At 42.4% G+C, this 25,573-nt stretch overlaps 2 protein-coding genes across 8 annotated transcripts in view; one reads left to right on the top strand and one right to left on the bottom strand.

Annotated features, from left to right (window-relative positions):
- Positions 1-25,573, bottom strand: part of DOCK7 (dedicator of cytokinesis 7) — a 150,827-nt gene that overhangs the window by 65,322 nt on the left and 59,932 nt on the right. The window lies entirely within an intron of this gene.
- On the top strand, positions 11,661-20,189 carry ANGPTL3 (angiopoietin like 3). Of its 2 annotated transcripts, XM_003767274.4 has the most exons (7): positions 11,661-12,202; positions 12,833-12,943; positions 14,166-14,289; positions 14,559-14,672; positions 16,489-16,584; positions 18,913-19,179; positions 19,929-20,189. In XM_003767274.4, the coding sequence occupies exons 1-7, from the start codon at positions 11,708-11,710 to the stop codon at positions 20,108-20,110; spliced, it is 1,389 nt and encodes a 462-aa protein (XP_003767322.1). In that variant the 5' UTR covers positions 11,661-11,707; the 3' UTR covers positions 20,111-20,189. The 2 variants fall into 2 exon arrangements, with proteins under 2 accessions (XP_003767322.1, XP_031824854.1); XM_031968994.1 differs by lacking the exon at positions 14,559-14,672.

Genomic DNA, 25,573 nt, shown 5'->3' with positions numbered 1-25,573 from the left:
TGCGTGCCAGGTGCCATCCGCACAACACTTGGCCCCTCTTGTGCCTCTGGGCTTCTTTGGCTTCCTTCAATTCTCAGTCAAAGTCCCCTTCCCCCAGCCCTCCTTAATCCTTAGGGTCTTCCTTCAAAGACTTATCCCGCCTTCATTTTTCTCACTCCCCATTTATCCTGTCCTGAGCTTGTTTGTGCATAATGGCTGGTGTGTTCTGACTCCCCCAGTAGAACAAGAGTAGTCTGAAAATATGAACTATTCTCACCTTCCTTTGTATCCCCAGCAATTAACACAGTGCCCAGCACACAGTAGGTGGTTAATAAATGCTCAGTGGCTGACAGTCCATAAGAACAAAAGCAATAATTTAGATAATACCAACAAGTTTCCACATTTTTTTTTTTTGATTTAAAAAATTTTTAAAGCTTCTAAAAGCTAGTAGTTGTTTTCATTAAAATTCACTCAATTACAGCTTTGAAACAACCCAGGATTTTCCTATCATTAAATATTAATGTAATGCTCTTAAAAATCAATGTTTTTGGTTCTTTCCTAGTTCAACAGCACCAGAGAGCCCAGCTTCAAATTCAAGTGCTGACACTTAGGAGTTTTGTGACATAAAGACAATCCCATATACCGAGTCTCAGTTTCCTCACTAATATGGGAATAATATTTCTGCTACATTTCCCTTCCAATATGACTACAGATGCTGAATCTTAAAGTGATACACACACACACACCACACACACTGTTTCACAGGCAATTTAGAAAGTTGGGTGACATCAGCTTCCTTAACATAAAAGACCAGATGATTTTTCCAGGTCTACCATGCAACAACCCCATGACCTTTGTTTACAGGCCCAGAAGTCCAGCACAAATGGCCTGGGGACCCTCTTCCGGACTCACACAGGGTTCTAGACCTGGCTCAGCCTGGCAGGGAGCAGATCGGCCCAGAACCAGTGTTTGCCCAGGACCGGTGTTTGTCAGCCCGCCTGGCCGGGGAGCCGGTGCTGTGCCAAGCCAGATCCATCCAGGGTTAAGCTGCCAGAACGTAGGCAGTTTGTGATTTTCACTCGTTCTTTCATGCTGTGGCCCCTTTAAGCCTCTGGCTCCCCAGCAGCCCCAGACAGCCTCTCTTCTGCAGCCTTTCTTCTCATCAGTCCTGTCTGTGGCGTCAGAGTCCAGTCATGGGGCCTGCTGGCCATAACTCACAGCAGCTTCTCACCTCACACCTCTCTGCCTGTAGCTCTCTCTCTTGACCTCTACCACTTGGGATGCCCAGCTTTCTTGTAGTCTCAGCTCAAGCCTCAGCTTCCCCAGGATATCTTTCCTGCCTTCACTCGCTTATTGTGTCTTTTACCCAAATCCCCTTGAATTTACTTGATATCCATTTTGTACAGTTATTTAAATTCTCTTTCTACTTTCTACAGCTAGGCAGGAAGCCCCTTTTGTTTTTGTATCCTCACTTCTCACGTTGCCTGGCACTTAGTAGGTACTCAATACTAACTGCTTGTCAATTGGCTGATCGGTGCTTTTATAATTTCTTCTTCTCTATCCCTGCTTCTTTTTATGTTTTACATCTTCTTAAAAATTTCACTTGTTCAGGAGTGTTTTCTACACACATATGTCATTCTCTCCTTCATAAATCTCCCCCTTCCTCTAAAGTTAAATTGTTTTTCTTTGTTCTTGCAACCTTCCTCTCTTTCTTGAAGACGACTTCCCTTGTGGAGTATTAGCCCTTGGCTTCCCACTTGGGTTTTCTCCAGACCCTTTCAACATCTGTTCTTGGAGACTCTAAATTCTACAGTTCCTTCTTCCCAAGCTTCCCATCATTTCCACACCAGCAACCAAATCCTTTCTGTAAAGAAATCTTGTATCTGCAACAGAATCTCCCCCTGTTGATTCTGCCATTTTGGAGGACAGATGTACCAGTGAGTCAGGTTAATACATGATTAGTGGCTCAATTTATGTGTCTAAGTTTATTTATTGGAAATCAAAGGTAAATGGGAACACAGACACTGAAATCCTGGGTTAGAAAGTAAGAATCTCTGAGGGAGAAATCCTATGGTATCGGTGTATCCACTCCATGATCATCGCATCTACCTGGTAAGGTCCTGTCACACTATGGGTGGGTCAGTCCCTCAAGAAGCCTTGGTTCCCAAACAGACAAGACTTTGGGCTCAGGATGGTTCTTCCAAAGGAACTTTTTTAAGCTCAAGGAACAGCTTATATACTGGAGGTCAACCTAGGTCCCGGCAGACACCTCAACAAGCATCCAGCCCCATCCCATCAAGGTCCAGCTGAGGTGAGTTGCCTGCCCAAGACCACACAGGCAGCAAATGGCAGAGAGAGGTGCCCACCCTGGCTCCACACCCACAGCCAGGGTGGGGGCTTCTAACTCAGGACAGAGAGATGCGACCTCTTCAGATGTCCCCTGGTACGTGGGCCTGTTCCTGCCCAATTATGTCACACACACTGTAACATCACTATCTGTTCAGGGGCTCAAGGCAGTGCAATGGTCAGGATGCTGGCCTTCCCATCCTGTCTTCCACACTAACTGTAGGACCACAGGTCAAGTCACCCCCCCCCCACCCCATTCAGCTTCTGTAGGAAATGCAGAATGTGTTCACTAATTTGCTTACCATATCATACTGAGTCATAGTAATAATCATAATAGTCAAAATAAGTCACTAGGGAGTCCACTAAAACCCCCAGATCTTTTTCAGACAAACTGCTGTGTGATCCCCAACTCCCCATTTTACACTTGAAGAACTGGCTTTTTAAAATCAAAAATAAACCTTTTCCATGTTGCCCTGGTAACAATCCCAGCTCACCTGATCCACATCCATTCTTAGCTAGCATCTGCCATGTGAGCAATCCCTCCCAACTCCGTGCCTTCAGCACACTGACAAAGTATCTCCATGCCCTTATCCAAATCACAGGTAGATAAACACAGATATTGTTTGCACTTTAGTCCCTTGCTGTGCCATTGAGCACACTTCGAACCTTTTACCCCAAGAACCTTGCACAGAGGTGCTGAATAAATAAATCATGGCATGGGTATGCATCCTAAGGGCACAGGTCTTCCCTCACATGTTTAACTATTTTACTCAGTCTTTATTTTTATTGACAAAAATTAGCCCTTTGAGGTATGGAACTGGCCAAGATTATATAGTTACATAAAGACAAAATGTCTCACTAAAATGGTCATCCTCCTGATGCAGACACAGATTTAACATAATTGTACACGTGTAACCTATACTGGATTTATTGCCATGTTGCCATGAGGAAGGGGGATGGAAGGAAGGAAGGGAGAAAACAAATTTGGAAATCAATGATATAGAATGTTGGAAACTTCCTTTACCTGTAATGGGGGGAAAAATACTGTAAAGGGGAGCGGGGAGAAGAAACCATCGTCCTCAACAACACAGAAAACATATTTCTCCATTTGTGGAGAAATTTGTGTATGAAGACAGACAAAGAATAAAAAAACCTCTTGATTATTGTTTATTTCTAGGTTGCCAAACTGAAGTAAGGGAGAGGAGAATGAAAATGAGATAGAGACCACTAATTCATCATTATTTCATTAAGTGAATAGAGATGACCTCTCATATTACTCTTCATAGTACCATTAGTCATTATTTATAGGGACCAATGAGATCATAGCTTCACAAATATATTCCAAGTCCCACATTCTAAATCTATACTTCAGTAATCTTTTTCTGAAGGAAATCAAAGCAATCACTACCCATTTGATCATCTGTTAAGTAAACAAAAAACTCTCATTCTTCTAGTTTATTAGTAAAGACAAAATACTATAGGAATCATGGTGGGGACATAATGACCAGATATGAACCTACAGGAATAAGAGGAGGAGGCACATAGTGACTTCATGTTTTTCTGCAATCAGTCTCAGAAACTGTTCTTCTCATTCTCTTTTCAGCTCTCCTATATCCCACAAGGCTCGGCTAACTATAAACATTAAGTTAAAGAATTTTTATTTAGACAAAAGGTACAATTTAAATGACAGAAAATTCAAATGCTCTTAGACAACAAAACTGATGCAAAATCAATGAAATATGAAGAGAAACTCGCAACTTGGGACAAATCTTGACATAAAGTTTCACTGCTGAAAGTGTAGCATCCGAAAGATATGATGGATCAATGCAGAAAACACAGAACTACTCCCCTAAGAGGTGAGCTGTCAAATGATAGGAACAGCTTTCAGCCACTTTCTGGAACAGAAAAAGTGAGATTCAAAAGGGAGACCATTAATTGCAGGATGGATAAATAATGCGTGATGCAAGAAGCACCGAACAGGAGAAATTCACAATTATCTCATGAAGAGTTCAGTGAAGAGATGTGAGGGAGGCGGCAAATACAGGGGCCGAGAAGATGGGGAGACATAAATGAAGGTGTCCCTTGCAATCAGCAGAACCCAGCTCAGAGGCAACGAGCACCAGGGAGGAACATCCTGACCTTGCTTCCCTTCTCTCTGGGGAGAAGCGGCAGGAGAAGGGGCACAAGTTCCACTTGCAGATTAACTGTGGACCCCAGCTTTTATTTTTGCTGCCATTGTCAGGACAGAGTTTACCATAAGGGGAAGCAGGATTGGAAGGGAAAAGGGCTGATAAAAATGAATCACTAATTAAGTATCTGAGTCGCGTATTCTGGCTGTGCCTTGCTATACAGTATTTATCAATGGCAGCCTCTTGGATGGAAGACTTTTATTAATACTTCCTTCCACAGGACAGCTAGGTGGCGCAGTGGATAGAGCATCACCCCTGAAGGTAGGAAGACCTGAGTTCAAATCCGACCTCAGACATTTAACACTTCCTAACTGTGTGACTCTAGGCAAGTCACTTAATCCCAATTACCTAGGGAAAAAAAAATACTTGCTTCCAGCAGGTCAGTGCCCAGCATGCCTACCCTTTGAGCTGCCCCTTCACCCTATGCACCCTTAGCATGCCACCTGCCCTTCTGCAGAGCCCTGGGCCTTAGGCTGGTAGCCCTGCAATTGACCCCTCAGTGGAAACCTATTCAGGAGATGATTTCTAAACACTATGTGTTTCTGAGCAAATAGAGGGAGTGAAATCTGGTTTCTTTTTGGTTTATTACATCATATTCTAATTCATGTTTGTAGATTTCTAGTGGAAAAGTACTTTGCAGCAGTTTAATCAGACCTTTTCAATGGGTATTGGAGGCTACACAAGGAACGTGTTATTTAACACAAAGAGATTTATAAGCCAAAAAACAAAACAAAACAAACAAAAAATGAGGGATGCTAGAAAATAAAAAGAAATGAAATCAGCAGCAATATTTCCTGTGCTATATTAGGAAACCTCACCTTCACGGGATTTCACAATCTCCACCCCCTGAACAACCAAGGGAGGAAAAAGGACTTTGCTTTTCTGCATTTCAAACAAGGATAAAAAGTATCCAAATATTTTAAAGGTCCGAGAGCTCTGGGTTGTTCTGAGGCTTCCAAAGTTAAGAATCTTCTTTTAACTTGCTCTCTAAATCTCCTAGTTTTCTTGAAAGCTGACATTTTTAGTGACTGGCTATTCTCCAAGATCATTCGTTATAACAGTTTTATTTGGATAGAGAGAAGTTCAAGGAAAACAGAAATTCTGTTTCCCTCAGCAAATGGTGCAAGTCAAACATAAGAAATTTAAAAAGACAAATGCAAAGAATTCTTAAAATGCCACTTTTATCCAACTCTCCCAACCTGAAACTCTTTTTCTAGCTTTTGCTAAATTGATAAATGACTTCCTTTGAGAACCCCATCAGATATCAGAGGTAATTCCTGTCGAGGAAATAAAAGGCTGGAGTGCTCGCAGGAAGATGTGGATGCAGGGCGCTGATAGTCCTAAAGCATCATCTTGTTCAGACCATGTGAGGAAAGAGCGTTCAGTTGGAAACTCCCCGTTTTAGGGAAGAAATTAATTTTTAAGTTGGAGAATGTTCAGAGGAGGGCACCAAACAGGGGCAAAGACCCAGTTTACAAAGTAGGAGAGAATAGAACAGTCATCTTCAAGCATCTCAAGCTCTGTACTAAGGTGGAAGGCTTACGTGGGTATTGTTTGGCTCGAAGGCAGAACCCGGGATGAGGAACAAATGACGTAAATTCTCGCTGGTCATAAATCATTGGAGGGAAACACTTCCCAACAATTCCCTTGGCATTCGAGGTCTTGAAGCAGAAGTTGTAACAGGCTACAGGCTGGACTAGATGGCCAGTGACTTCCCTCCTGATTTACACCCCACAGGCAAGCCCAGCAGATGTGCTCACTCACTGTGTCAGCTTATGTGTGTGTCTGCAACTAAAGGGCCTTGACATTGGGACAGAGCAAGTGGTTCCAAGCAGGGCATCCTGTCCAAGCAGCCCGCTTCTGGGAAATGGCTTCTATTATAGTAATACAAAATCTACCCTTGGTCTTACAAACTGAAGTCTCTTTAAAATTAAAAGCCCTGAGCCCTTGGATACATATCAATTTCCACTTCCCAAAATGGTGGCTGGGAAGGCAGATCCCACAGCAGGCTACCATTACGACCACTTTGTCTGTGGCGGAGGTCAGTACACACGGCCCTTCTCTTCCATGGGAGTTGACAACAGCCACTCCTTCTGCCAAAGGCAAAAGAGGACTAACGAAGGGGAGCCTTCAGGAGCAGAATTCTGGAGCTTGTCCTGTCTCACACCTGGACTTTCCAACGCAGGCCCAGGATGGTCTTTCTGACCCTAACCAAGTGCTGAATGGGCACTTGGAGGTAGACACCCAGCCCAGGGTGTACCAAGTTTCATTGCCTTCCACAATCCATAGTTACACGCACAGCCTCGCATTCTCTGTCCTCACTACCCTGTCTACACTTCCTCCAAATCCACGTGAATGGTTGCTTCCATATCCCCTGGATCTAGAATGTCTTCCTTTACCCTTTTCACCTAAACATTCTTCAAAATTCAAATGTATCCAACAAATCCTTTATGGAGCTCTTTGATCACCCTCTTCTATTATGATAATTTACACAATATTTAATGATTGACAAAGAGCTATACAATCATTTTCAAACAACAAAGATTTATTAAACCCCACTATGTGTCAAGCACCATGCATGATAGGTGATGAAAATAAAGGACAGAAGTTAAACATCCCCTGTATCATCAGGAAGCTTTTGTCCAATGGTGAGAAATAACATATAAATAACTAGGTCTCAATTAGCATGAATAATGAATCCCATGAAGCAGTCAGATCATTTGAATTTACACTGAATATTTCTATTGGGACGGAAACATATTTTAATAGAACAAATAGTGCAGACTATAGCTTGGGAATCTCTTATTTGCAATAATTGGGACCTGACTGGATACACAAAATAGCTACAAGTACATACAAAATGGTTCCAGGAACAGAGGAGGCTTCCACATCTGAGAGGATCCAGATGCACCTCATGGTTATTATTTTAATCTCCCAACAACTTTATCCCATAAAGCATCACATATAAGTTTATCCTTTCCCATTTAGCAGGTGAAGGTTAAACGATTTCCTAATGACCCAACAAGTAACCACAAGAGGCACAGTATGTTCCTAAGCCTCTAATTGAGCTGCAAAGCTATTTTGCTCCCACAGGCTGACAGATCCTTGGGCTGGAAAGGATCTCAGGGATCAACTTGTTCAAGGGGGAACTGAACAGAATCCCCAACGTGAGGTCATCCAGCTCCTTCCAAGAACTTCCAGTAATCAGCAGCTCACAGCTTCCTGAGGGAACATCTCCCCTACAACACATTCCCCCAGGAACTTCATACGTTGCTCTCCTGTGTATCTGTCCAAAGCACTTGGCATTCATCAGTCTATACCATCATCCATCATCTATGAGTGGGTTTTATTTACAGAATAAAATGGGGCCACATCCATCAGCTCCTAATTCAGAGCTCTGTACAAAGCAGATGATTTAAAAAAAAATGTTCCTCAATCAGGAGGATGATTTCAGAGAGACCTGGAAAGACTTACATGGACTGATGCTGAGTGAAATGAGCAGAACCAGGAGATCATTATATACTTCAACAACGATACTACATGATGATCAATTCTGATGGGTGTGGCTCTCTTCAACAATAAAATTGATTGAGACCAGTTCCAATGATCTTGTGATAGAAAAAGTCATTTGTACCCAGAGAGAGGACATGACAGCATTTTCATTCTTTTTGTTTGCTTGATCTTATTTTCTTTCTCATTTTTTCTTTTTGATCTGATTTTTCTTGTGCAGCAAGATAAATTGTATAAATATGTATGCATATGCTGGATTTAACATATATTTTTACCATTTTTAACATATATTGGATTGCTTGCCATCTAGGGGAGAGGGTGGGAGGAAGGGAAGGAAAAATTGAAACACAAGGTTTTGCAAGGGTTTAGCAACATTCTAAAATGCATCATTAAAGAACTGGCTCATGATCATCTGGAAAAGAAAGACATTATCCCCCAAAATCACTATGGCTCCATCAAGAACAGAGTGTGCCAGATTCATCTGGTTTCCTCTTTCAGCAAAGTTGCGATATCAGTAGTTCAAGGGAATGCTAGAAATAAATATTAAATGGGTTTTAGAAAACCCATTAAGAAAAAAAAAATCTCTCCTGGCTCTCTCGTGGACAACTTAGAAATGGGCTTATACACTCCCACCATTGGAGTGCTCCAGATCTCACTGAAGCCCAAGAACAGAATGGTTGCTGTCAGTGTGGAAGGAGGTCTGCAAAGCAGAGCCCCAGAGATCTGTCCCCACTTCACTCTGTGTTGTTTAACAGTTACCTAAATGGCATGCCTTGCAAATTTGTTGATGATAGAAGGCTGGGAAGAACAGCTACCACACAATATGATAGTTAATATTTAAAATTATCTTGACAGTCTAGAATATTGAGTCAGCTCTAATATGATGAAACTTAACTGAGATAAACAAAGTTTTATGTAGGAGTTCAAAAAATCAATTTTGCATGTCTGAGACAGAGAAAGTACAGTCAGACAACAATGTCCAGGAGGAAACACGGCTGGAAAAGATCTGGTGTTTTAGCAAACTAGAAGGCCAAAATGAGCTGACCTCATAATATGGCAATCAAGAAAGTTACAGAATTAAGACAGGTCAAGAATCTGAATTAGAATGGCAAAACCCTCCTGATGGTCAATCGTGGACAGAACCTATTTAGGACATTGTGCTCCAGATCTAGGCAATGTTTCAGGAAGAACATGCAAAAATAAGATAGGGCCCAGAGGAGGGCAATAGGATGATGAAGAACTGGGACTTTATACCAAGGAACAGGGATATCTTAGCTGAGTGAAGAGGAGATTTAAGAAATAAGTTGTCATCAACAATCTGAAGGGCTAGTAGGCAGAAACAAGATTATATATTTTTTCTCAGAGGTTAGAGATAGGGATAATGGGTAAAGACTGAAAATACAGAAACCAAATTTGATATTAGATATTAAACAATTAAGGATATTCCAAAGAGAAATGGGCTGCCTTTGGAAGTATCCGAGTTTCTCCTTACGACAGGTGTTCAAATAAAGTCTGATGCCTTCTCAGTGATGCTGAAGGTGACATTTTTGTTTGGGGCCAGATCAGATCAGACTGCCTCTCAAATATCTTCCAAATCTGAAACTCTGTACTACAATTAACCCAAGAGCCTACGGCCCCGAGAGCCCATGTGGCCCAAGAAGCAGTGAGTTTACCTAACCAGAAGTCAGACAATCATGGGTAGACTTACAATTTCTGCCTCTGGGGAATTGGGAATTTTTTGGCCATTAAGTCTCTCTGAGATTCAGTTTTAACATCTGTAAAATGAACAATGGGATCAGTTCTGCTTCTAGAATTCTCCAGAGATTAAAATTAACTGAGATAAAAAGTAAAAGTCCTTTAAAAATTGTAATTTTATGGAAATCTAATATATAAATTAAGACAAAGACTGCAGTTAGATGAAATAATTTAACAAGACATGCATGTCTCTGTACATACATGTACGATGGTATATTCTTTGCAAAAATCAATTCCAGGAGCATAAACTGAAATATCAGATTTTTACCCTGGAATCTTCCTCTAGTTCACGAACACCTGGATATGCCCTTGTTAAGTCCCCTCAGGAAGTCCTTTCTCCTTCCCCCCTTCTCTGACCCCTTCTCTTCCTCTCTCAATGAAGATCACAAAATACTAAAGCATCAATTGCAGCAGAAATGATCAATATGCCCATAACTGACTGTCTGCTTTGGAAGTCGCTGTTTCCCCTGGTTTGGTGCTGCTTTTCTCTGGCTCTTCCTCATCTGAATGAAGAGGATCAGAATTCACACAGGGTGAGTGACCGAACAAAGCATTTAAGCATTCGCCAGGTGCCACATGCTGGTAAGTGCAGAAGAGGCAGAGATAGGACAGAAGCTCTGGGTCTCAAGGTGCCCGGGTTCTAAGGGCATCAAGGAAAAAGAACGACCAGGTTGGGTAAATGTGAGAGGAGCGTGGAACAGAGCAACACAAAAGAAGGAAGGGCCCAGATAAAGCCACAGAGAGAAAAGGACGATCCGGGGGTCTGGCAGAGCCTGCGCAGCTGGTGGGTTTCAACATATTTGCATGTGCTTTGTCTTAAAGGAAGAACTCCGAAGAGCAGTTAGTGACCACATGTCTCCTAGAGGATTCCTGTCCAGGTCAAGAAAGGTGGACCTTTCTATTGTGCTTCAAGCCACAGCAGCAATTGCATACAAACAGAAATCAGCTTCCTCGTGTGGCTGATTTTCCCTGGAGCTGGAGAGGAGCTACAGGTTCCAGCCTCTCCCCTCTCCTGGGACCCTCTGAATGTCTACCCATTTCCACTTTCAGCCTCATGCTGTGCCCAAGGGAGCCTCTTGGCCAAGGAGCGGCACCTCCCTGCTGGTGACATCAGAGGCCAGCACCCAACCAAGCGGGGCTGGCATTTGAGCCCCGGGCACTCTTCTGCAGAGCACGGATGTCCTCCTCATGGGCCAAGGAAGAAGCCCCTGGCATTACAGGAATGTGAAGAGGGCAGAGGGAAGGGAACCCGACAGCATCCCACCTGATGGCACCATCCCCCAGCATGGCAGGGGCTGCTCTACCTCTTCCCCAACCAAAGGCCCCGGGAACCGCAGGTTAGATTACAAGTGGTGGGTCTGGTGGTTCTTGGGGTTTTGAAAACTGAAATCCCTCTCTGGGAAAGGCCTATTCTTCTTGGCCAATGGTCCGTCTCCCTCATCTAAGAAAGCCTCTTTATGGCAATAGTGTCATGGTTTTACTATAAATTAAATCCTCCTAATCACTAAGTAATTTTTAAAATCTCAACATTTCCAAAAGCACAGGTCTACACTCAAGTTTTATCCATGACTCTCTCAACGTCAACTATTCTATTGTCTGAGAGACAAAACAGCTCATTTCTGCTTCATAATTCACTTGAATATCATTCTAACCTAAAGCCAGACCTGGAAAACATAAGAGAAAAAAGGCAGCCACACATGTTAAACTTCTAACACTTTTATTTGATTATTTCCTAAAACCACCTAACTGAATAAAGAAAGGGGTTACCTCCGTTCACGTTTACACAGTTTAATGATCAACTATATCTTCTTCTGTTGCTCACCTTTTATGAAGCAACCAGGAGTATATATAGAGTTCAGCAATCTAGGTCAGGTATAAGAGGAAACTAGTTCCAAACCTCTTATAAATAACACAAATCAGAAAAAAAAATGAGAGTAATTTCACTCTTTTTTTTAATTGTCCCTCTCGTTATTTCCTCTAAAATTGATCAGGAACATTCCCCACTCGACTCTCCCCCTCCGGAGCCAAAATCCCGATTCGCTATGCTGGATGACGTAAAAATCTTAGCCAATGGCCTCCTTCAGTTAGGGCACGGTCTTAAAGACTTTGTTCACAAGACAAAGAATCAGATTAACGACATATTTCAAAAACTTAACATATTCGATAAGTCCTTTTATGATCTCTCGCTACAAACCAATGAGATCAAAGAAGAAGAAAGGAAACTCCGGAAAACGACATCACATCTTCAAGCTAAAAATGAAGAAATGAAAAATTTATCCCTCGAATTGAATTCAAAGCTTGAAGATCTCTTAGAAGAAAAGATGCAACTCCAACAGAAAGTGAGAACATTAGAAGAGAAGCTAATCACATTAATTCGCAGCCAACCCGAAGGCCAAGAACATCAGGAAATGACCATCCTTAAGGTAAGTACACCAAAAGCCATTAAAAGGTGTCTCTATATGGGAACTTTCCTTTTGGTGCAGGTTTCTTTCAAAAAAGAAAATGTTATCTGAAATAGGTTGGATTTGTAAATAAGCCTTTGAGGAAAATGGCTCCAGGAAAAATCAAAGCTTTCATAATATTTCAAATCATATCTATGTTTTCCAAACTTAATTATGTTTTTATAAAAATTTCCTTTTAAAGTAAATTGCAAAAAAAAAAAAAAAAAGCAAAATGTCTTTGAATCATAAGTAATTTGTCAGCAAAATTATATAAGATCAAACAAGGAGTTAACCAAATAATGAAATGAAAATGTTAAACAATCACTAAGTGGGAAACATTTGTGTAGGCTTGTTTGGTTTTTGTAAAATAATTTTAAAAAATCCTTTCCTATTGAAATATTGCATTTTACCACATCCATTTAAGGAATTAGAAGTCAGTTCAGTGAAAGTACAGAGAATTTACCATAAAAACATACATGCACTGTTAAGGGCAACGATCTGGCAGACATGGCTGACCAGGGCTCCAAGGTCATAGGTTGGAGACAGGGGACGGGAGAGAAGGGGACCGCCAGACCCAGCCGGGACGACCAGTAACCAGACTGCCCTCTCCAGACTTTTGTAGAGCAGCAAGATCACAGCATTAAAGAGCTTTTCCAAACGGTTCAAGAACAGTACCAGCAGCTGACCAGGCAGCATGGCCAAATAAAAGAGATGGAAAACCAGGTAAGGCTAAGGTACCAGGTGGGCTCTGCTGCTGTCTAGAAAAGCCCCTCAATATCACAAGACCCTCTTCCTCTTTTGTAGAATGGGGGTATGATTACTCGCACCACTTACGCCACAGGGTGCTGTGAAGGAAGCCCCCAAGGTCACCATGGTTATATGTGTTGTTTTTCTCCACTAAGGCCGCCTCCACAGATCAGCCTCCTCAGAGGGCAGCAGGAAGGGTAGGGACTGAAGGAAACCTCTGGCACCAGGACGTCACTCTAGTGGGTCCTGGCCTCTGAGCGTGAGCTTAGGGACAGACCGAAGTCAGCTGTCTGAGAGCCCCCTGAGCTCCTGGACAAATGGGCACGAAGGGGGCTGACTGTGCCCTGGTAGATCTGAGATAGGACTGCCCACATCATTACTGACATACTGAGAGGGGTGCAGTGGCAGCTCCCCTCAGGTGACCAGAGCAGGAACACACTTTTCATAAGACTGGGGTGGGAAGGGTCCTGGGCACAGGAGGAGGAAAGAGGAGGAAAGAGGAGGCAAAGGGGGCAGCTGGGTGTCCCAGCACCCTCGCCCCACATGGATGCTTTCGAGAAAACCCCCTGGAATGGGAAGGAGACCCCGGGGCCCCCACAGAGCAGGCCCTGAGGGGCTGGGAGAGCCAGCTCACTCCAAGGTTCAGGTTCCTCCTCTGTCAGATAAGAGCAGAACTGCTTGAACTCTGTGGCTATTATGAGCAAGGAGGCCCTGTGGAGTGCCCCCTGTGGGACCACAGAGAGGGTCCTATTGTTTCCTCATCGTTTGGGGGTGTCAGGGTGCTGTGTAGGTCCCACTGCACTTGAAAAATTTTTGTGCGACTCCAGGCACTTAAAATAGGGTACAATGCAAAGTTCACTGACAAGCCATCCTGTATGACCCCCACATTCAGTGACCAGACCCCATATGGGGTCACAAAGCATGGCTGGAGAAGCTGCCAGAGAACCTACAGGAATGCCAGGAGAGGGGGGTGGCCAGGTCTGGGCCTTCAATCCTGGGCAGAGGGTTCTAGGAGGTGCCCAGGAAGGCCAGGGGCATCCCTAATGAGCCCACCCCCTTATTTCAGCCAACGGGCCCAGCACAGGACCCCCTCTCTGCCCCTGTAGCGGTCCCCTTTCTCTGCCCTTGCACCGGCCCCCCTTCTCTGGCCACCCTGACAGTTTTCAGATTAATCACCCATACGTGTCCCTCCTCTCAGCTCAGAAAGACGGGTTTCCAAGAAGCCCCCGACAACTCCCTCTCTACAAAGCAGAGAGCGCCAAGGACCATCCCGTCTCTGCAAACCAATGGAACGAGGCTCTGGGAGCACAGCGAGGAGCTGGGTAAGGGGAGCCACGGGGCTGCACAGCACTGGTGTGGGGGGAGCCCCTCTGGCTTTCTCAGGGTGCCCCGAGGAAGCAGCACGAGGCCCCGCCCCCCCCCAAACTGGCCAGCTTGTCTTTGGCCCCTTCCCCTTTGCCGGCTCCCGTCACCCCTCTGGGTCCTGCCTTCTTGGGTTTAAGAAGCCCCGGGCCGCAGTCCCTGAGCACAGTGGCCAGGAGGTCTAGCAGCAGAGGCTCCCGCTGACCTCTGCTCTGCTCCCTAATCCTAGATGCGCCGGGCAGCTGCGCGGCCCTATACGAGGGAGGCCAGCACTCCAGTGGCATATACACCATATGGCCCGGCCACTCGGAAGGCTTCCAAGTCTACTGTGAAGTGAAATCGGGTAAGGAGGAGAGGTTCTGGCGGGCAGGAGGGGCAGGGGGCGGGAGCACGGGCCCAAGCCCAGCCTCGGGCCTTGGGGGAGTAATCAAGGCCGCAGAGACACTGGCGCTCTCAGGAGGCGCCAAATCCGAGGGCCTGTCCCCAGCCTCCCCCGCGCCCGGGCCTCCTCTGCCAGCGCTTCTTTCACCAAGTAAAGATTTAATTGCACCTCCTACATGCCGCAGCGCGCACCAGGCTGAAACAAGGCACTAAAAGGCCCGGATTCTGCTTTTGATGGAAAGCCCTTGTCCAGGTGCAAGGAGAGGAGAAGCACAGTGTGTAGGACCTAGCGTGAAGCCACCCGGATGTTTCCTAGCCCTGTGAACCTGAGCAAGTCCCATAACCTCCCTTTTCTCATCCATGAAATGGGCGTGGTAATAACCCCTGTCTCCCAGACACCTTTAGAAAAGGTCAGAGGAATCCACAAACATTCAAGGTGGGAAGTGTCCCAAGCCCTGGGGATACAAAGTGGAAAAGTAGTGAGCTTCAGGTCTGGAAGTTTCGGTTTGATTCTTTTTAGATTTCCTTTTCCCACTCACATCATTAACCAAAGAAAAAGGACAAAATGCTTGTGCACCGCCCTATCCCTCCTTAGTCCTGGATCAATCCACTCCTCTCAGGAGGGAGATCGGGCTCCCTCCTGGAGGCTCTGGAATCCCAGGTCCCTGCACCGGCCTTCATGATCCCAAGCTCCTCTGTACCTGCTGCTTCCCATAAAAATGCCTCTAGGGCTCTGCTCGCTTCCCTGGCCCCCCGGCAGTTCACACCCGTCTGAACCGCCCCCTTCAGCACTTGGACAGCTCCCAGCAGCACCCACCTTCTGCCCTTCCCCACCTCCAGTTCTTTGCTCACTACCATGACTTCCAGGCATCGGGTCGGTTTCCTTGGGTTCACCTTCTTGGCTCCAGCAAGTGCCCAGCGTGCCAGCTGAGTCACCTTGCGGGCCTGCCAGGAGCTGGGTCGGGGGCTGTTACCTGGCACCTGCCTTCAAAGACCCTTCAACATGTCCCTTTTATGTCAGTTCTGCTCATTGGACAGGTAGGAGGTAGAACCCAAGAGCTGCCTGGACTGGCACCTGTCTCATTATCCCTGCTTTTTGATTGGCCATTCACAGCTTGGAGCTTTTTGTTAGAATGTTCTCTGTTCACAACTTTGCCCGTTTCCCAGCTGGGGCTCCTGGTCGGCCTCGAAAATGAGAGGCTCATCTGTGAGCAGGGACACAAGGCTGGCCACCAAATGAGCAATTAATAAAGGCTTAATGAGCTGAACCGAAATGCCAATTAAAATGCGCTAGATCAAAATGAGTAGAGGAAGACGTGATGAAAGTTTTTCAGATGCTCTTGTTCAACTTTTCCAGATGTCTGTAAAGTCACAATAAAGGGGAAAGGACTAAGCATTTATATAAGGCCTGCTACAGCCCAGACACAAGCCCTTTACAAATCTAATCTCCCGTGAACCTCACTGAAACCCTGGGAAGTAAATGATATTATTATCCTCATTTTACAATTGAGGAAACTAAGGCAATCAGAAAGTAAGCGACAAGTCCAGGATCACACTGCTGGGAAGCACCCGAGGCCAGGTTTGACCCTGCTCTTTCTGACCCCAGGCTCAGCGCTCTGTTCCCTGGATCACCAGCAGAAAAACAGCAGAGAGCGTTTATAAATGATCACACATTGCAACTGATCATAAAAATAAATATTTCTGCACACGTGATCCCTAGGTGTTAGCCAAACCAAATCACTCTTAAGTAACTGAAAATTTTTCTTCATCCCTCTCAGGCAGTTCATGGACAGTAATTCAACACCGAATGAACGGATCACAAAATTTCAATGAAACCTGGGAGAACTATCAACATGGTTTTGGGAGTCTTGATGGTAAGGTCACACGACTTCCTTAACTCTCAGAATTGGAAAGGAAAAGAAGGGCTCTTTGGGCAGCCATCTAAGCATGTCAGACTTTCTGACTGACATATTCAGACCATAGCAATGGACTTGGACCCAGGACTTCCCCAGTGTATAACAAATTCTCAGATCAGAAAAGCTCTCCACAGCAATTTATGATCAAACAGGCTTATTAATGACAACAACAATTCTCAAACTTTTGGGGTCTCAAGTTCCCTTTATACTCTTGAAATCTGAGGACCCCTTTCAAAAACATCTGTGTAGGTGGGCTATACCTCAATATCTACTATGTGGTAAATTAATACTGATAAGTTTTTGAAACATATCAATTTAAAAATAATGAGTCATTTGGTAACATAAATAATATATTTTTATGAGAAAACCTAATTTTTTTTAAAGCAAAGACTTTAGTAAGCATTCATTTTACCTTACTAAGGTATCATTTTACATCTTTCAAAAAAATTTTTTCAACATCTTTCAGAAAACAGCTGGATTCTCACATAATCTATTTCAATAGAATGCTTCAGTTGAAGTCTGCAAAGAATCCAGCCTCACCCAGATCTGTAGCTGGGAAAAATAGGGAACATTTCAATAGGTGAATAATATGGTATTATTACTCTAAAAACAGTGCTGACTTCAAGGACTCTCTAAAAGGGCTTCAAGGAGCCACCTTGGAGAACCTTCGACCAGGGACTGATTCAGGCAGGATCACACCCACTGTGTGTGTCAAAATGTGGGACAGAACCAGGCCTACAGACCTGGGGCCCATTCTCTAGCCTCACTGGGCCACAAATATCTCTTCCTGTCTATTATCACAGAACATAAAAAGTCCAATAAGTATTTAAGGATTTAAAAATTTGGGATAACATTGGCTGACAGCAAACAAATTTGTCTGAAATATTTGAGGCAAATTTTCTAAGAACAAAAATACCAACCCTGTTACTGGTGACCAAGGACTTTATAATTCTTATTTTATTTCTTGGATAAAATTATAAAAAAAATTCATTGTGATTCAAGATTCCTTTTTTAAAATGCCATATGTGATACACTGTAAACTCCCCTGTCCTGAAATGGATCCTATTTATAATTTAAAATGGTGGATTATTACCATGATTCCCCACGATTATCTAATCTCACCAAGTACGCTCCCAGAGCGTCTACAGGACAGTCAAGGGAGGAGGGCAGAAAGACTTCTGGTTCTAATGTGGAAGGATCTGAGTTCTGATCCTGCCATTAATGTTCCCTACTGTGTGACCTTGCTTGGCCTTAGTTTCCACATGTGCAAAAGCAAGGGGTTGGACCAGATGGCCTTGGAGGGCCCCCAGCCCTAGATCTATTATCTTGTGCACGTTTTGGATACTAGTGGCCTTCCCTACCCATTGCTAAGTAAGTGTAACTCTGGGAATAAAGCATGGCCAATAAAGGTTAATGCCTTGTTTTATGACAGCGCCCCCTGGCTGTCATATTGAAAGCAAACACTCAGCATTTGCAGGTTAAACTGCAGCCTTTCTCCTCTAACGTTCATGTGTAAAGAAACCAGCCAGAACTTACAAAGAACCACGGTCTTTCCCTCTTTCAGAGGCTTTATTTACCCTCAAAATGATACGGCCTAATTCTACATACAAAAAGGGCATTTTCAAGAACACACGTCTAGATTTGTCCATGTATCATGTATTCTATGCCTACTGAAGAAATAGGAAGGTTTGTGAACTTTTAATTAAAAAAAAAAGAATTAAAAATGTATTCCCATATAGTTTCAACTAACTAGACAAAACATGTATCATTTTGAAAGACATCAGGCAAAAAGAAACACCAAATTTGTATCTGAAGAGATAACAATGCTTCAATTCAATTTAAACTAATCTATGTTGCTGCTAAGTTAAAAAACAAAAATCTTCTGGTGGTGTTTGAAGTATTTAATCTCTTAGTAAATAACTCAATGTTACACACAACTGTCCTCAATATTTGGAAATGACCTGCCCCAGAGCTGACCCAAACAGCTTTCTGCAAAATGAAACACTTGGCAAGGTTCACCTATGTCTTAAAAAAAGTTTCCAACTGTATCTGCATATTTAAATCTTGTTTCTAAAATGTAACGTGCCACATCATTATTGCAACCTCCTCAGTTTTACTACTTCGGAAAGTAAACGAGAAGGAATACTTCAAGAGACCATGTCAAATGATCAGAAGTTCAGAATATCAATAATAATGATTTAATTAAACCAACAAATCAAACTCTTTTAAAGAACTGTGCCCTACCTGCGATTCCTATTTACAGATTCACGAAACTTTTCTTTGCAGGAGAATTTTGGTTGGGCCTAGAGAAGATCTACTCCATAGTTAAGCAATCCGATTACATTTTACGAATCGAGCTGGAAGACTGGAAAGACAATAAGCGTTACATTGAGTATTCATTCACTCTGGGAAGCAAAGAAACAGACTACACTCTACGCCTGTCTGAAATCCTAGGAAACATCCTCAATGCGATCCCCGAACACAAAGATCTTGTTTTTTCGACTTGGGATCATAATGCAAAGGATTATTTGACCTGCCCGGAGAGCTACTCAGGTACTCTTGTTCAGACTAATATTAATACTTTAGATGCACACGTGAGAAATGTTGGGCTAAGTGACACGATGAAAACAAAACCTAAGTATTGCCCACATCAAAAAAATGAGAAATTGGGATCAATTTTACATTCTCTTGGCAAAATCTTGCAACTATCAATGAACTAAAAAAGAAGTTCATTTGGGGCAAGTTATCCTGAGAGTTTTGTATTTTTCTAAAGCCCCAGGAATTCTACCTTTAGCATATTTGGTGAAATAAGTAATATTTACTAATATATTACGTTTTTTCTAAAATTATCTCATTCAGAGAAAATAAAAGTACACTCCTGAGGAAGACACAGTCCTAGCATCTAAAAGATGAGCGTAGAGTAAACGAGGGCGGTGTTGACAGGCGTGGGGTTCAGAAGTCAGCCGGGGGGACAAATTCCTGTTCCCAGCATGATCACCTGCCTTTTCTGCCTCAGTCAGTCCCTCTGAGAACACCACCTGTATCTGAACAGCAGTTATTAGTGTTGCTCAAACCCAAGGCCCAATAGGAAGGCAGAGCCAGAAGGACACTGCCCACAGCTTTAGACACAACCTGCAGCATGAAGCCTGCTCCATCCCCTCGAGCCCTCACAGGACCGTCCGAGGCCCTAATGTGGCCCCGAGGAGGCCGGGTTTCTTGGCAGGAAGGCTGAGACCCACGCTGGTGCCAAGAGCAGGCAGGGCACTAATGACCAGCGAGCTCACACAGGCTATCTTCCCTAGGTGGCTGGTGGCGGCACAACGTATGCGGAGAAACGAACCTGAACGGCAAGTACAACAAGGCCCGGGCGAAGGGCAAGCCGGAGCGGAGGAGAGGCCTGTACTGGAAGTCTCACAACAGGCTCTATTCCCTCAAGACCACCAAAATGTTAATCCACCCAATAGACTTAGAAAGTTTTGAGTGAACTTGGGCAAGTTTCCCAAAACCAATAAACTGAACATTAAATTCAACCCAAAGTTACTGTGGTTTAATAATCAGCAAGAAAGACCTTCAAGAGGCACTAAGGGCTCGTTGATGTGAGGATGTCTTCTAGGTCAATAGCACATAGCTTTTTCTTCTTTAATATGAATTTGGAATTGGAAGCGATTATAAATTTATTTCGAGGTCAAAACTGTCATCACGCCACCTCATGAACTTTATTTGTCTTTCTCAATCAGATGCCTTCTGACATCAAATGTGCAAATATTTTATGATGTTGTAATCCATTCCAAATGGACTTTTTTAAACAACCAAGAACATTCCAGCAAGGGCACTTTTATTTTCCATTTAAGGATCGCCCTCTTAACTGAAAACTTATAAAAAGTCTTTTGTTTCTATATCCGTAAATCCAAGTTCTTAAAAAATATAAACATGACTAAATGTGAAGGTCAGACAGCTCTAGTTTTATGAAGTATTACTATATTATTAATTTAAAACTTGAACTCAATCTGCTAAGCAGCCCATGTGAAAATCCATAATGTAAAATTTAAAATTTATGTTACCCCTTGTTGGAGAAAAATTTGTGTCACATGTTTTTACGCTTTATTTATGAAATCAAAAGAAGCAGGATACATTACTGTATTTAAATTGGCTCATGGTCATTAAATAAATGCAACTGATCATCATTATGAAGTCATATTGACTTTTACATTTTATATCACTGTATCTTATTAATAAGTCTTTTGTACTTTATAAGAGTGTATTAATTTTATAGCATTTTAGCACTGGCACCTGTAAAATACTTTTAAAATTATCTTGTCAGAATATAACACAAGGATAAATCTAAGCACTACACTAAAAGATGAGTGGAACAGGGATCTCAGTCCCCTAAAACGCGTCAATTCATGATGATGCTGGAAATTTCCAAGTAAAAAAAAGGACAATTAAAATTCGGAGGAAGAAACAATAAATGGCTTTGAACTGAAGCAATAAGTCTGAAGGGCCTGTGTATGTTTTGCAATTCAATAAATAAAGTGTCTCTGTCTAAAATGACTACGGCATGTCTAAAGAATATCTCTTAAGCACTGAACGTGGCCCCCTTCACTAAAAGGGGCGGGCCTGGTAACACTCTTTACCTTTGCTCTCTCTGGGAACTTTAGCCCAAAGATAAACAAGGCTAGGAGAGTGAATCCTCTAAGCCCATGTCCAGGGGGTGCAAACACTGAGGCCCCAAAGGTCGCTCAACTATAAGCAAGAATGGAAAAGAAGCCAATTGTCAGGGAGTGAGCTGAGCTTTCCAAGGGCTTTGCAAACTAAAGACCCAAATGTTTACTGAAATAATTTTTAGAGTTTTTCTTTTATCATTATGTAACCAGGAGTCCAGGGAGTTTTTGAGGCAATAGGGCTTTTATTTTATCACCATTTACCAGGAGGCCAGTTTTGCTTGAATAGATCCATAAAAATAAAAGCATTTTGCAGCAAATTGCTTTTTAAGAAGCAAAGAAAAAGCCTTCTTTTCAATACTTATGCTGTCTCTTCAAATTTAAAATAACATACAGATTTATTAATTCGCTAATTAATTTAGTGATTTATTGATTTATTATAGATACTACCAATATCTCCCAAAAAACCAAAAGGATAAGAGTCTGAGTGTGGGACCACCTGTCAGGAAGACCTGAATTCCAACCTAACTTCAGACACTAACTAATCTCCCTTCTCCACCTGGTCTTCAGACACCTTGAGCTAGATACACGTGCTTAAACTCCATGTTCAAAACTGACCCCACGATCCCCCCCCCAGCCCTTCCCCCCTCCTACCTTTCTATGGCACCCCATCCTCCCAGCCCCTCAAGCTTAGGATTGAGGCGTCATTGTGGATTCTTCCCTTTCCCCTGTCTCCTGCCCCAGATCCCAGAGTGACCAAGGCTTGGAGATTCACAATTGGCTCCTTGTCCCATCCTGAGGCAGAACCTCTTCTTCTCATGACTGGATCACTGCAGTGGCTGCTGGGGGAGGGGGGCGGGCTCAAGGCTCTCCCCTTCATTCAGCCACAAAATGAATTTTTTTAAGTGCACTTATGACCATGTCACCCCTTACTCAGTCAACTCCAGTGGCTCCCTACTGCCCCCAGAATCCAATCTAAAATGCTGTGTGGCAGCCTTTCCTAACCAAGCCTCCTGCTCCCTTTCCAGTCTTCCTCTGGCCTCCTGCATACTCCATTTCTTGGCTCTGGGTACTTCCATGCCTCCCTGACTCCTTGGGTTCCTTCAAGCTCCCACTAACATTCACCTGCTAAGAGAAGGAAGCCTTCCCCTACTCATCTTGTGTTCTTCTTGTCGTCTCCCACTATATTTGAAGTTCTTTGAGAGCAGATACTGTCCTTTGCCTCTTTTTGTATCCTCAGTACTTAGAATAGTACCTGGCACACAGCCGGTGCTTAATAAAGGATTATTGATTCACTGACCCTAAGTCACTTGCCCGATCCATTCTTAATTTTCTCTCCTTTTATAAGGTTATGATGACAATGTGCGATAGCATTTCTAAAGCACTTTGAAAACCTTAAAATTTTGTACAAAGTGAGCTATTTTATTGCAGAATTACTCATCAATGAATTCACTAATTGTTTCTGTGACTTAACGTTTCCCGAATCTCTTTTCCCAAGCTCCACCTGCAACATTATAAAAGCAGAGTATTTCTCTTCATGCTGTTGATTCTGTTCAGCTTGAATAGAGAGTGTGGTGGCTCTGAATGGTACATTTTTAGATGCTACAAAGTTAGAATGGATTCTGCCCCTGACAATCAGTAAGCAATTATTAACCACCTGTTGGGTGCCAGGTGCTGCCTATAACTATGACCACCAATGAAATCCATTGTTTTGTCCCTGTCCTTTGACCTCCCTTCCTCATCAACTTGTATTTGAGTAAGAACATGACCTATTTTATGAAAAATGCAGCAGTGGGGTAAAAAGGCTACTACTTCCATTTGCCAAACTTTGTGCATTTCCTCGAGGACACCCTTCATCTAGAAACTAATTAATCTCTTTCTGGAACAAAATAATGTATTCTCCTTGCTTCAATAGCTCTCTCTGGTAACATATTACTCACGTAGAAGCACGATCATCTCCATAAAATATGAAAGTTAATAACCTTCACATCACATACCACAATTTATCAATGGTAAGGTTTGTTAACAGATTATGAGCATTTTACAGGAGAATTTTCTATAAGGAGGCACAAAATATAAGAAGGAATATGGTTAAGCACACTTTTAAGCTAAAACCAATTTGCCCTGATGAAAACTATTAAAATCTATAGCGTGGGCTCATGTTCAATAAATGTTTAAAAGAAATATGCTTAATCTTATTGATGAGCATAGATGGGGCTGCTATTCTCTGGAGAAAAAAATTGCTCACTCATGGGAAAGAGCCTTTCTGCAACATTGTTAATGAACCTAAAATTTTTTTGGCTCCTCTACTGCAGTCAGTACTTAATGGTTGGGATGAGTGTCAGATTCTACAATTAGCAGGACAATTTAGAGGCGATCATTACTGAATATAGTGGGATAGTCTAGATGACCTTTCAAGGCCTGGTCACATGTTAAACTTCCATAATTCTACTCCTAAAGCTTAACGGTTTATTCACAGAATTATGTAGACCTTTAATAATACAGTACTGGATGACGTATAATAGTACTTCAAGTTCTTGATCCTACAAGTTATGTTCTTTAAGCTATGTACTCATATCACATATATCAAACAAATGAAAATAAAAATAAAAAAAACACTGCAACCATTTTGCTATATGGATCTTTCCAACTGTTCAGTGAAGGCAAGACCCAGAATCCCATGGGTGTCCCACTCAGACACAGATTCTATGACCAATATGACTCATGCCCCATGAGAGTGGAATGTTATTGATAAATGGCCTCATTCATCTACCTTTCCATTTATCATTTCTAAGCATGTCATCATTCCTGTTGGATGTTTTTGGCACTCTGAGTACCACAGTAACACGGTATGAAACGACAATCTGGGAAAGTAAAGGAATTATCAATAACATGTCCACTCCCATATTAATGTAAAAAAGATATCTTACTACATATATTTTCTAGCAATGGGACAGAATTTACTTTTATTCTTCTATTCTATATGCTTACAAATTTGAATGTTATTTTTATTCCAAGACACATTACTTAAATGTTTTAACATCTAATATTAGCAAAAATTATAATCAAATGACTACTTGTTTTTTAATCAGTAACAAGAGAGCAGAACTTCAGTAGACTAAATAATCCATGTTTTATATAGTCAAAATGAATTAAAATAAAATCATAAATCATAAGACATATTATTTATTTAAAAGCCAACCTATTTCCCTTTGCATTCTTCTGTCATCATTGGTAACTGAAATTTTGAAACTATTCATTTGAAAACTTTAGTTACTATTCTGTCCTAATTGTTAATATTATTCTTAACATTAAGGAAAATGTCAGTGTTTCTCAAAAGCATTTTTTAAATGTCCAAACTTTTCCAGTAAATAAAAGCTGAATGGAATCTTTGAGGAGTTTCAATTGAAAAGCAGACTGAGAGTGTGAATAGTAAATAGGATTCAAGGTGTCATGGGAAACTAAAATTAATATCACTTTTAAAGACTCCACATAAAAAGCAGGAGCATGTATGGATGGCAACGGCCAGCTTCCAACTGACCTTGACAGTGCTAAGACCAAAAGCAAAGGTCAGTGTTACCTGAATATAAAATTAAGGAATTATGGCTATATTATATTTACAAAACTACATAGTACTGTTAGTGATAGTACAATTTAACATCGTTAATTTGGTCTAGATATGGGATTTCAGCAGGGGAAACTCCCTGTTTTGATGCAATCTGGCCCAAGTCTTTGGCAATATTCTAGTCTTACAGAGTTGGCCCTGGCACTGAGAACCTGAAGGAGCATGAGGTAGGTCACAGACTGAAGATATCTTGACTCAGAGGTTGGCCCTCGTTCCCTATACCCTCTGACCCAACATTTATAATTACTAACAACAACAGTAATAATTTCTGTTCATCCGTGGAACGCTGAAGTTAACAGAAAAGCACACTCAGATATGTGCAACCTGTTGGGTAACAAACTGATAATTTAATCCCAAACAGATATGATATTGACCTGCTAAAATCATGCAGAATGTCTGCAAACAGGGATCAATGACTGGCTGAATGCTCCAGACGAGTGGGGTTTCTGTTTTACACTGCTGATTAAACATCTGTTGAACTTAACTAATAACTGGGGGGCACAATTAAGTTCATCTAAAGGAAAGTGGATGAGAGGATCTCTGTGCTTTCTAACTCAAAAACTCTACAACTTTTACCAAGAGGTGATAGGAGAATTGATAATCGGTTTCAAAGAAGAGATAAAAGACAATAATATGGTTAAAAAAGGCTCATGAAGAAAGG

This window comes from Sarcophilus harrisii, chromosome 4 (assembly GCF_902635505.1).
Source record: "Sarcophilus harrisii chromosome 4, mSarHar1.11, whole genome shotgun sequence".
Taxonomy (NCBI): Eukaryota; Metazoa; Chordata; class Mammalia; order Dasyuromorphia; family Dasyuridae; genus Sarcophilus; species Sarcophilus harrisii.
This window is presented reverse-complemented; position numbering and strand designations above follow the sequence as displayed.

Bases quoted from the DNA above. Each gene is read 5' to 3' on its own strand.
- ANGPTL3 (XM_003767274.4), top strand. From the start codon at position 11,708: ATGAGAGTAATTTCACTCTTTTTTTTAATTGTCCCTCTCGTTATTTCC. The intron at 12,203-12,832 runs GTAAGTACACCA...TGCCCTCTCCAG, and splicing joins AGGAAATGACCATCCTTAAG to ACTTTTGTAGAGCAGCAAGA. The intron at 14,673-16,488 runs GTAAGGAGGAGA...CATCCCTCTCAG, and splicing joins CTACTGTGAAGTGAAATCGG to GCAGTTCATGGACAGTAATT.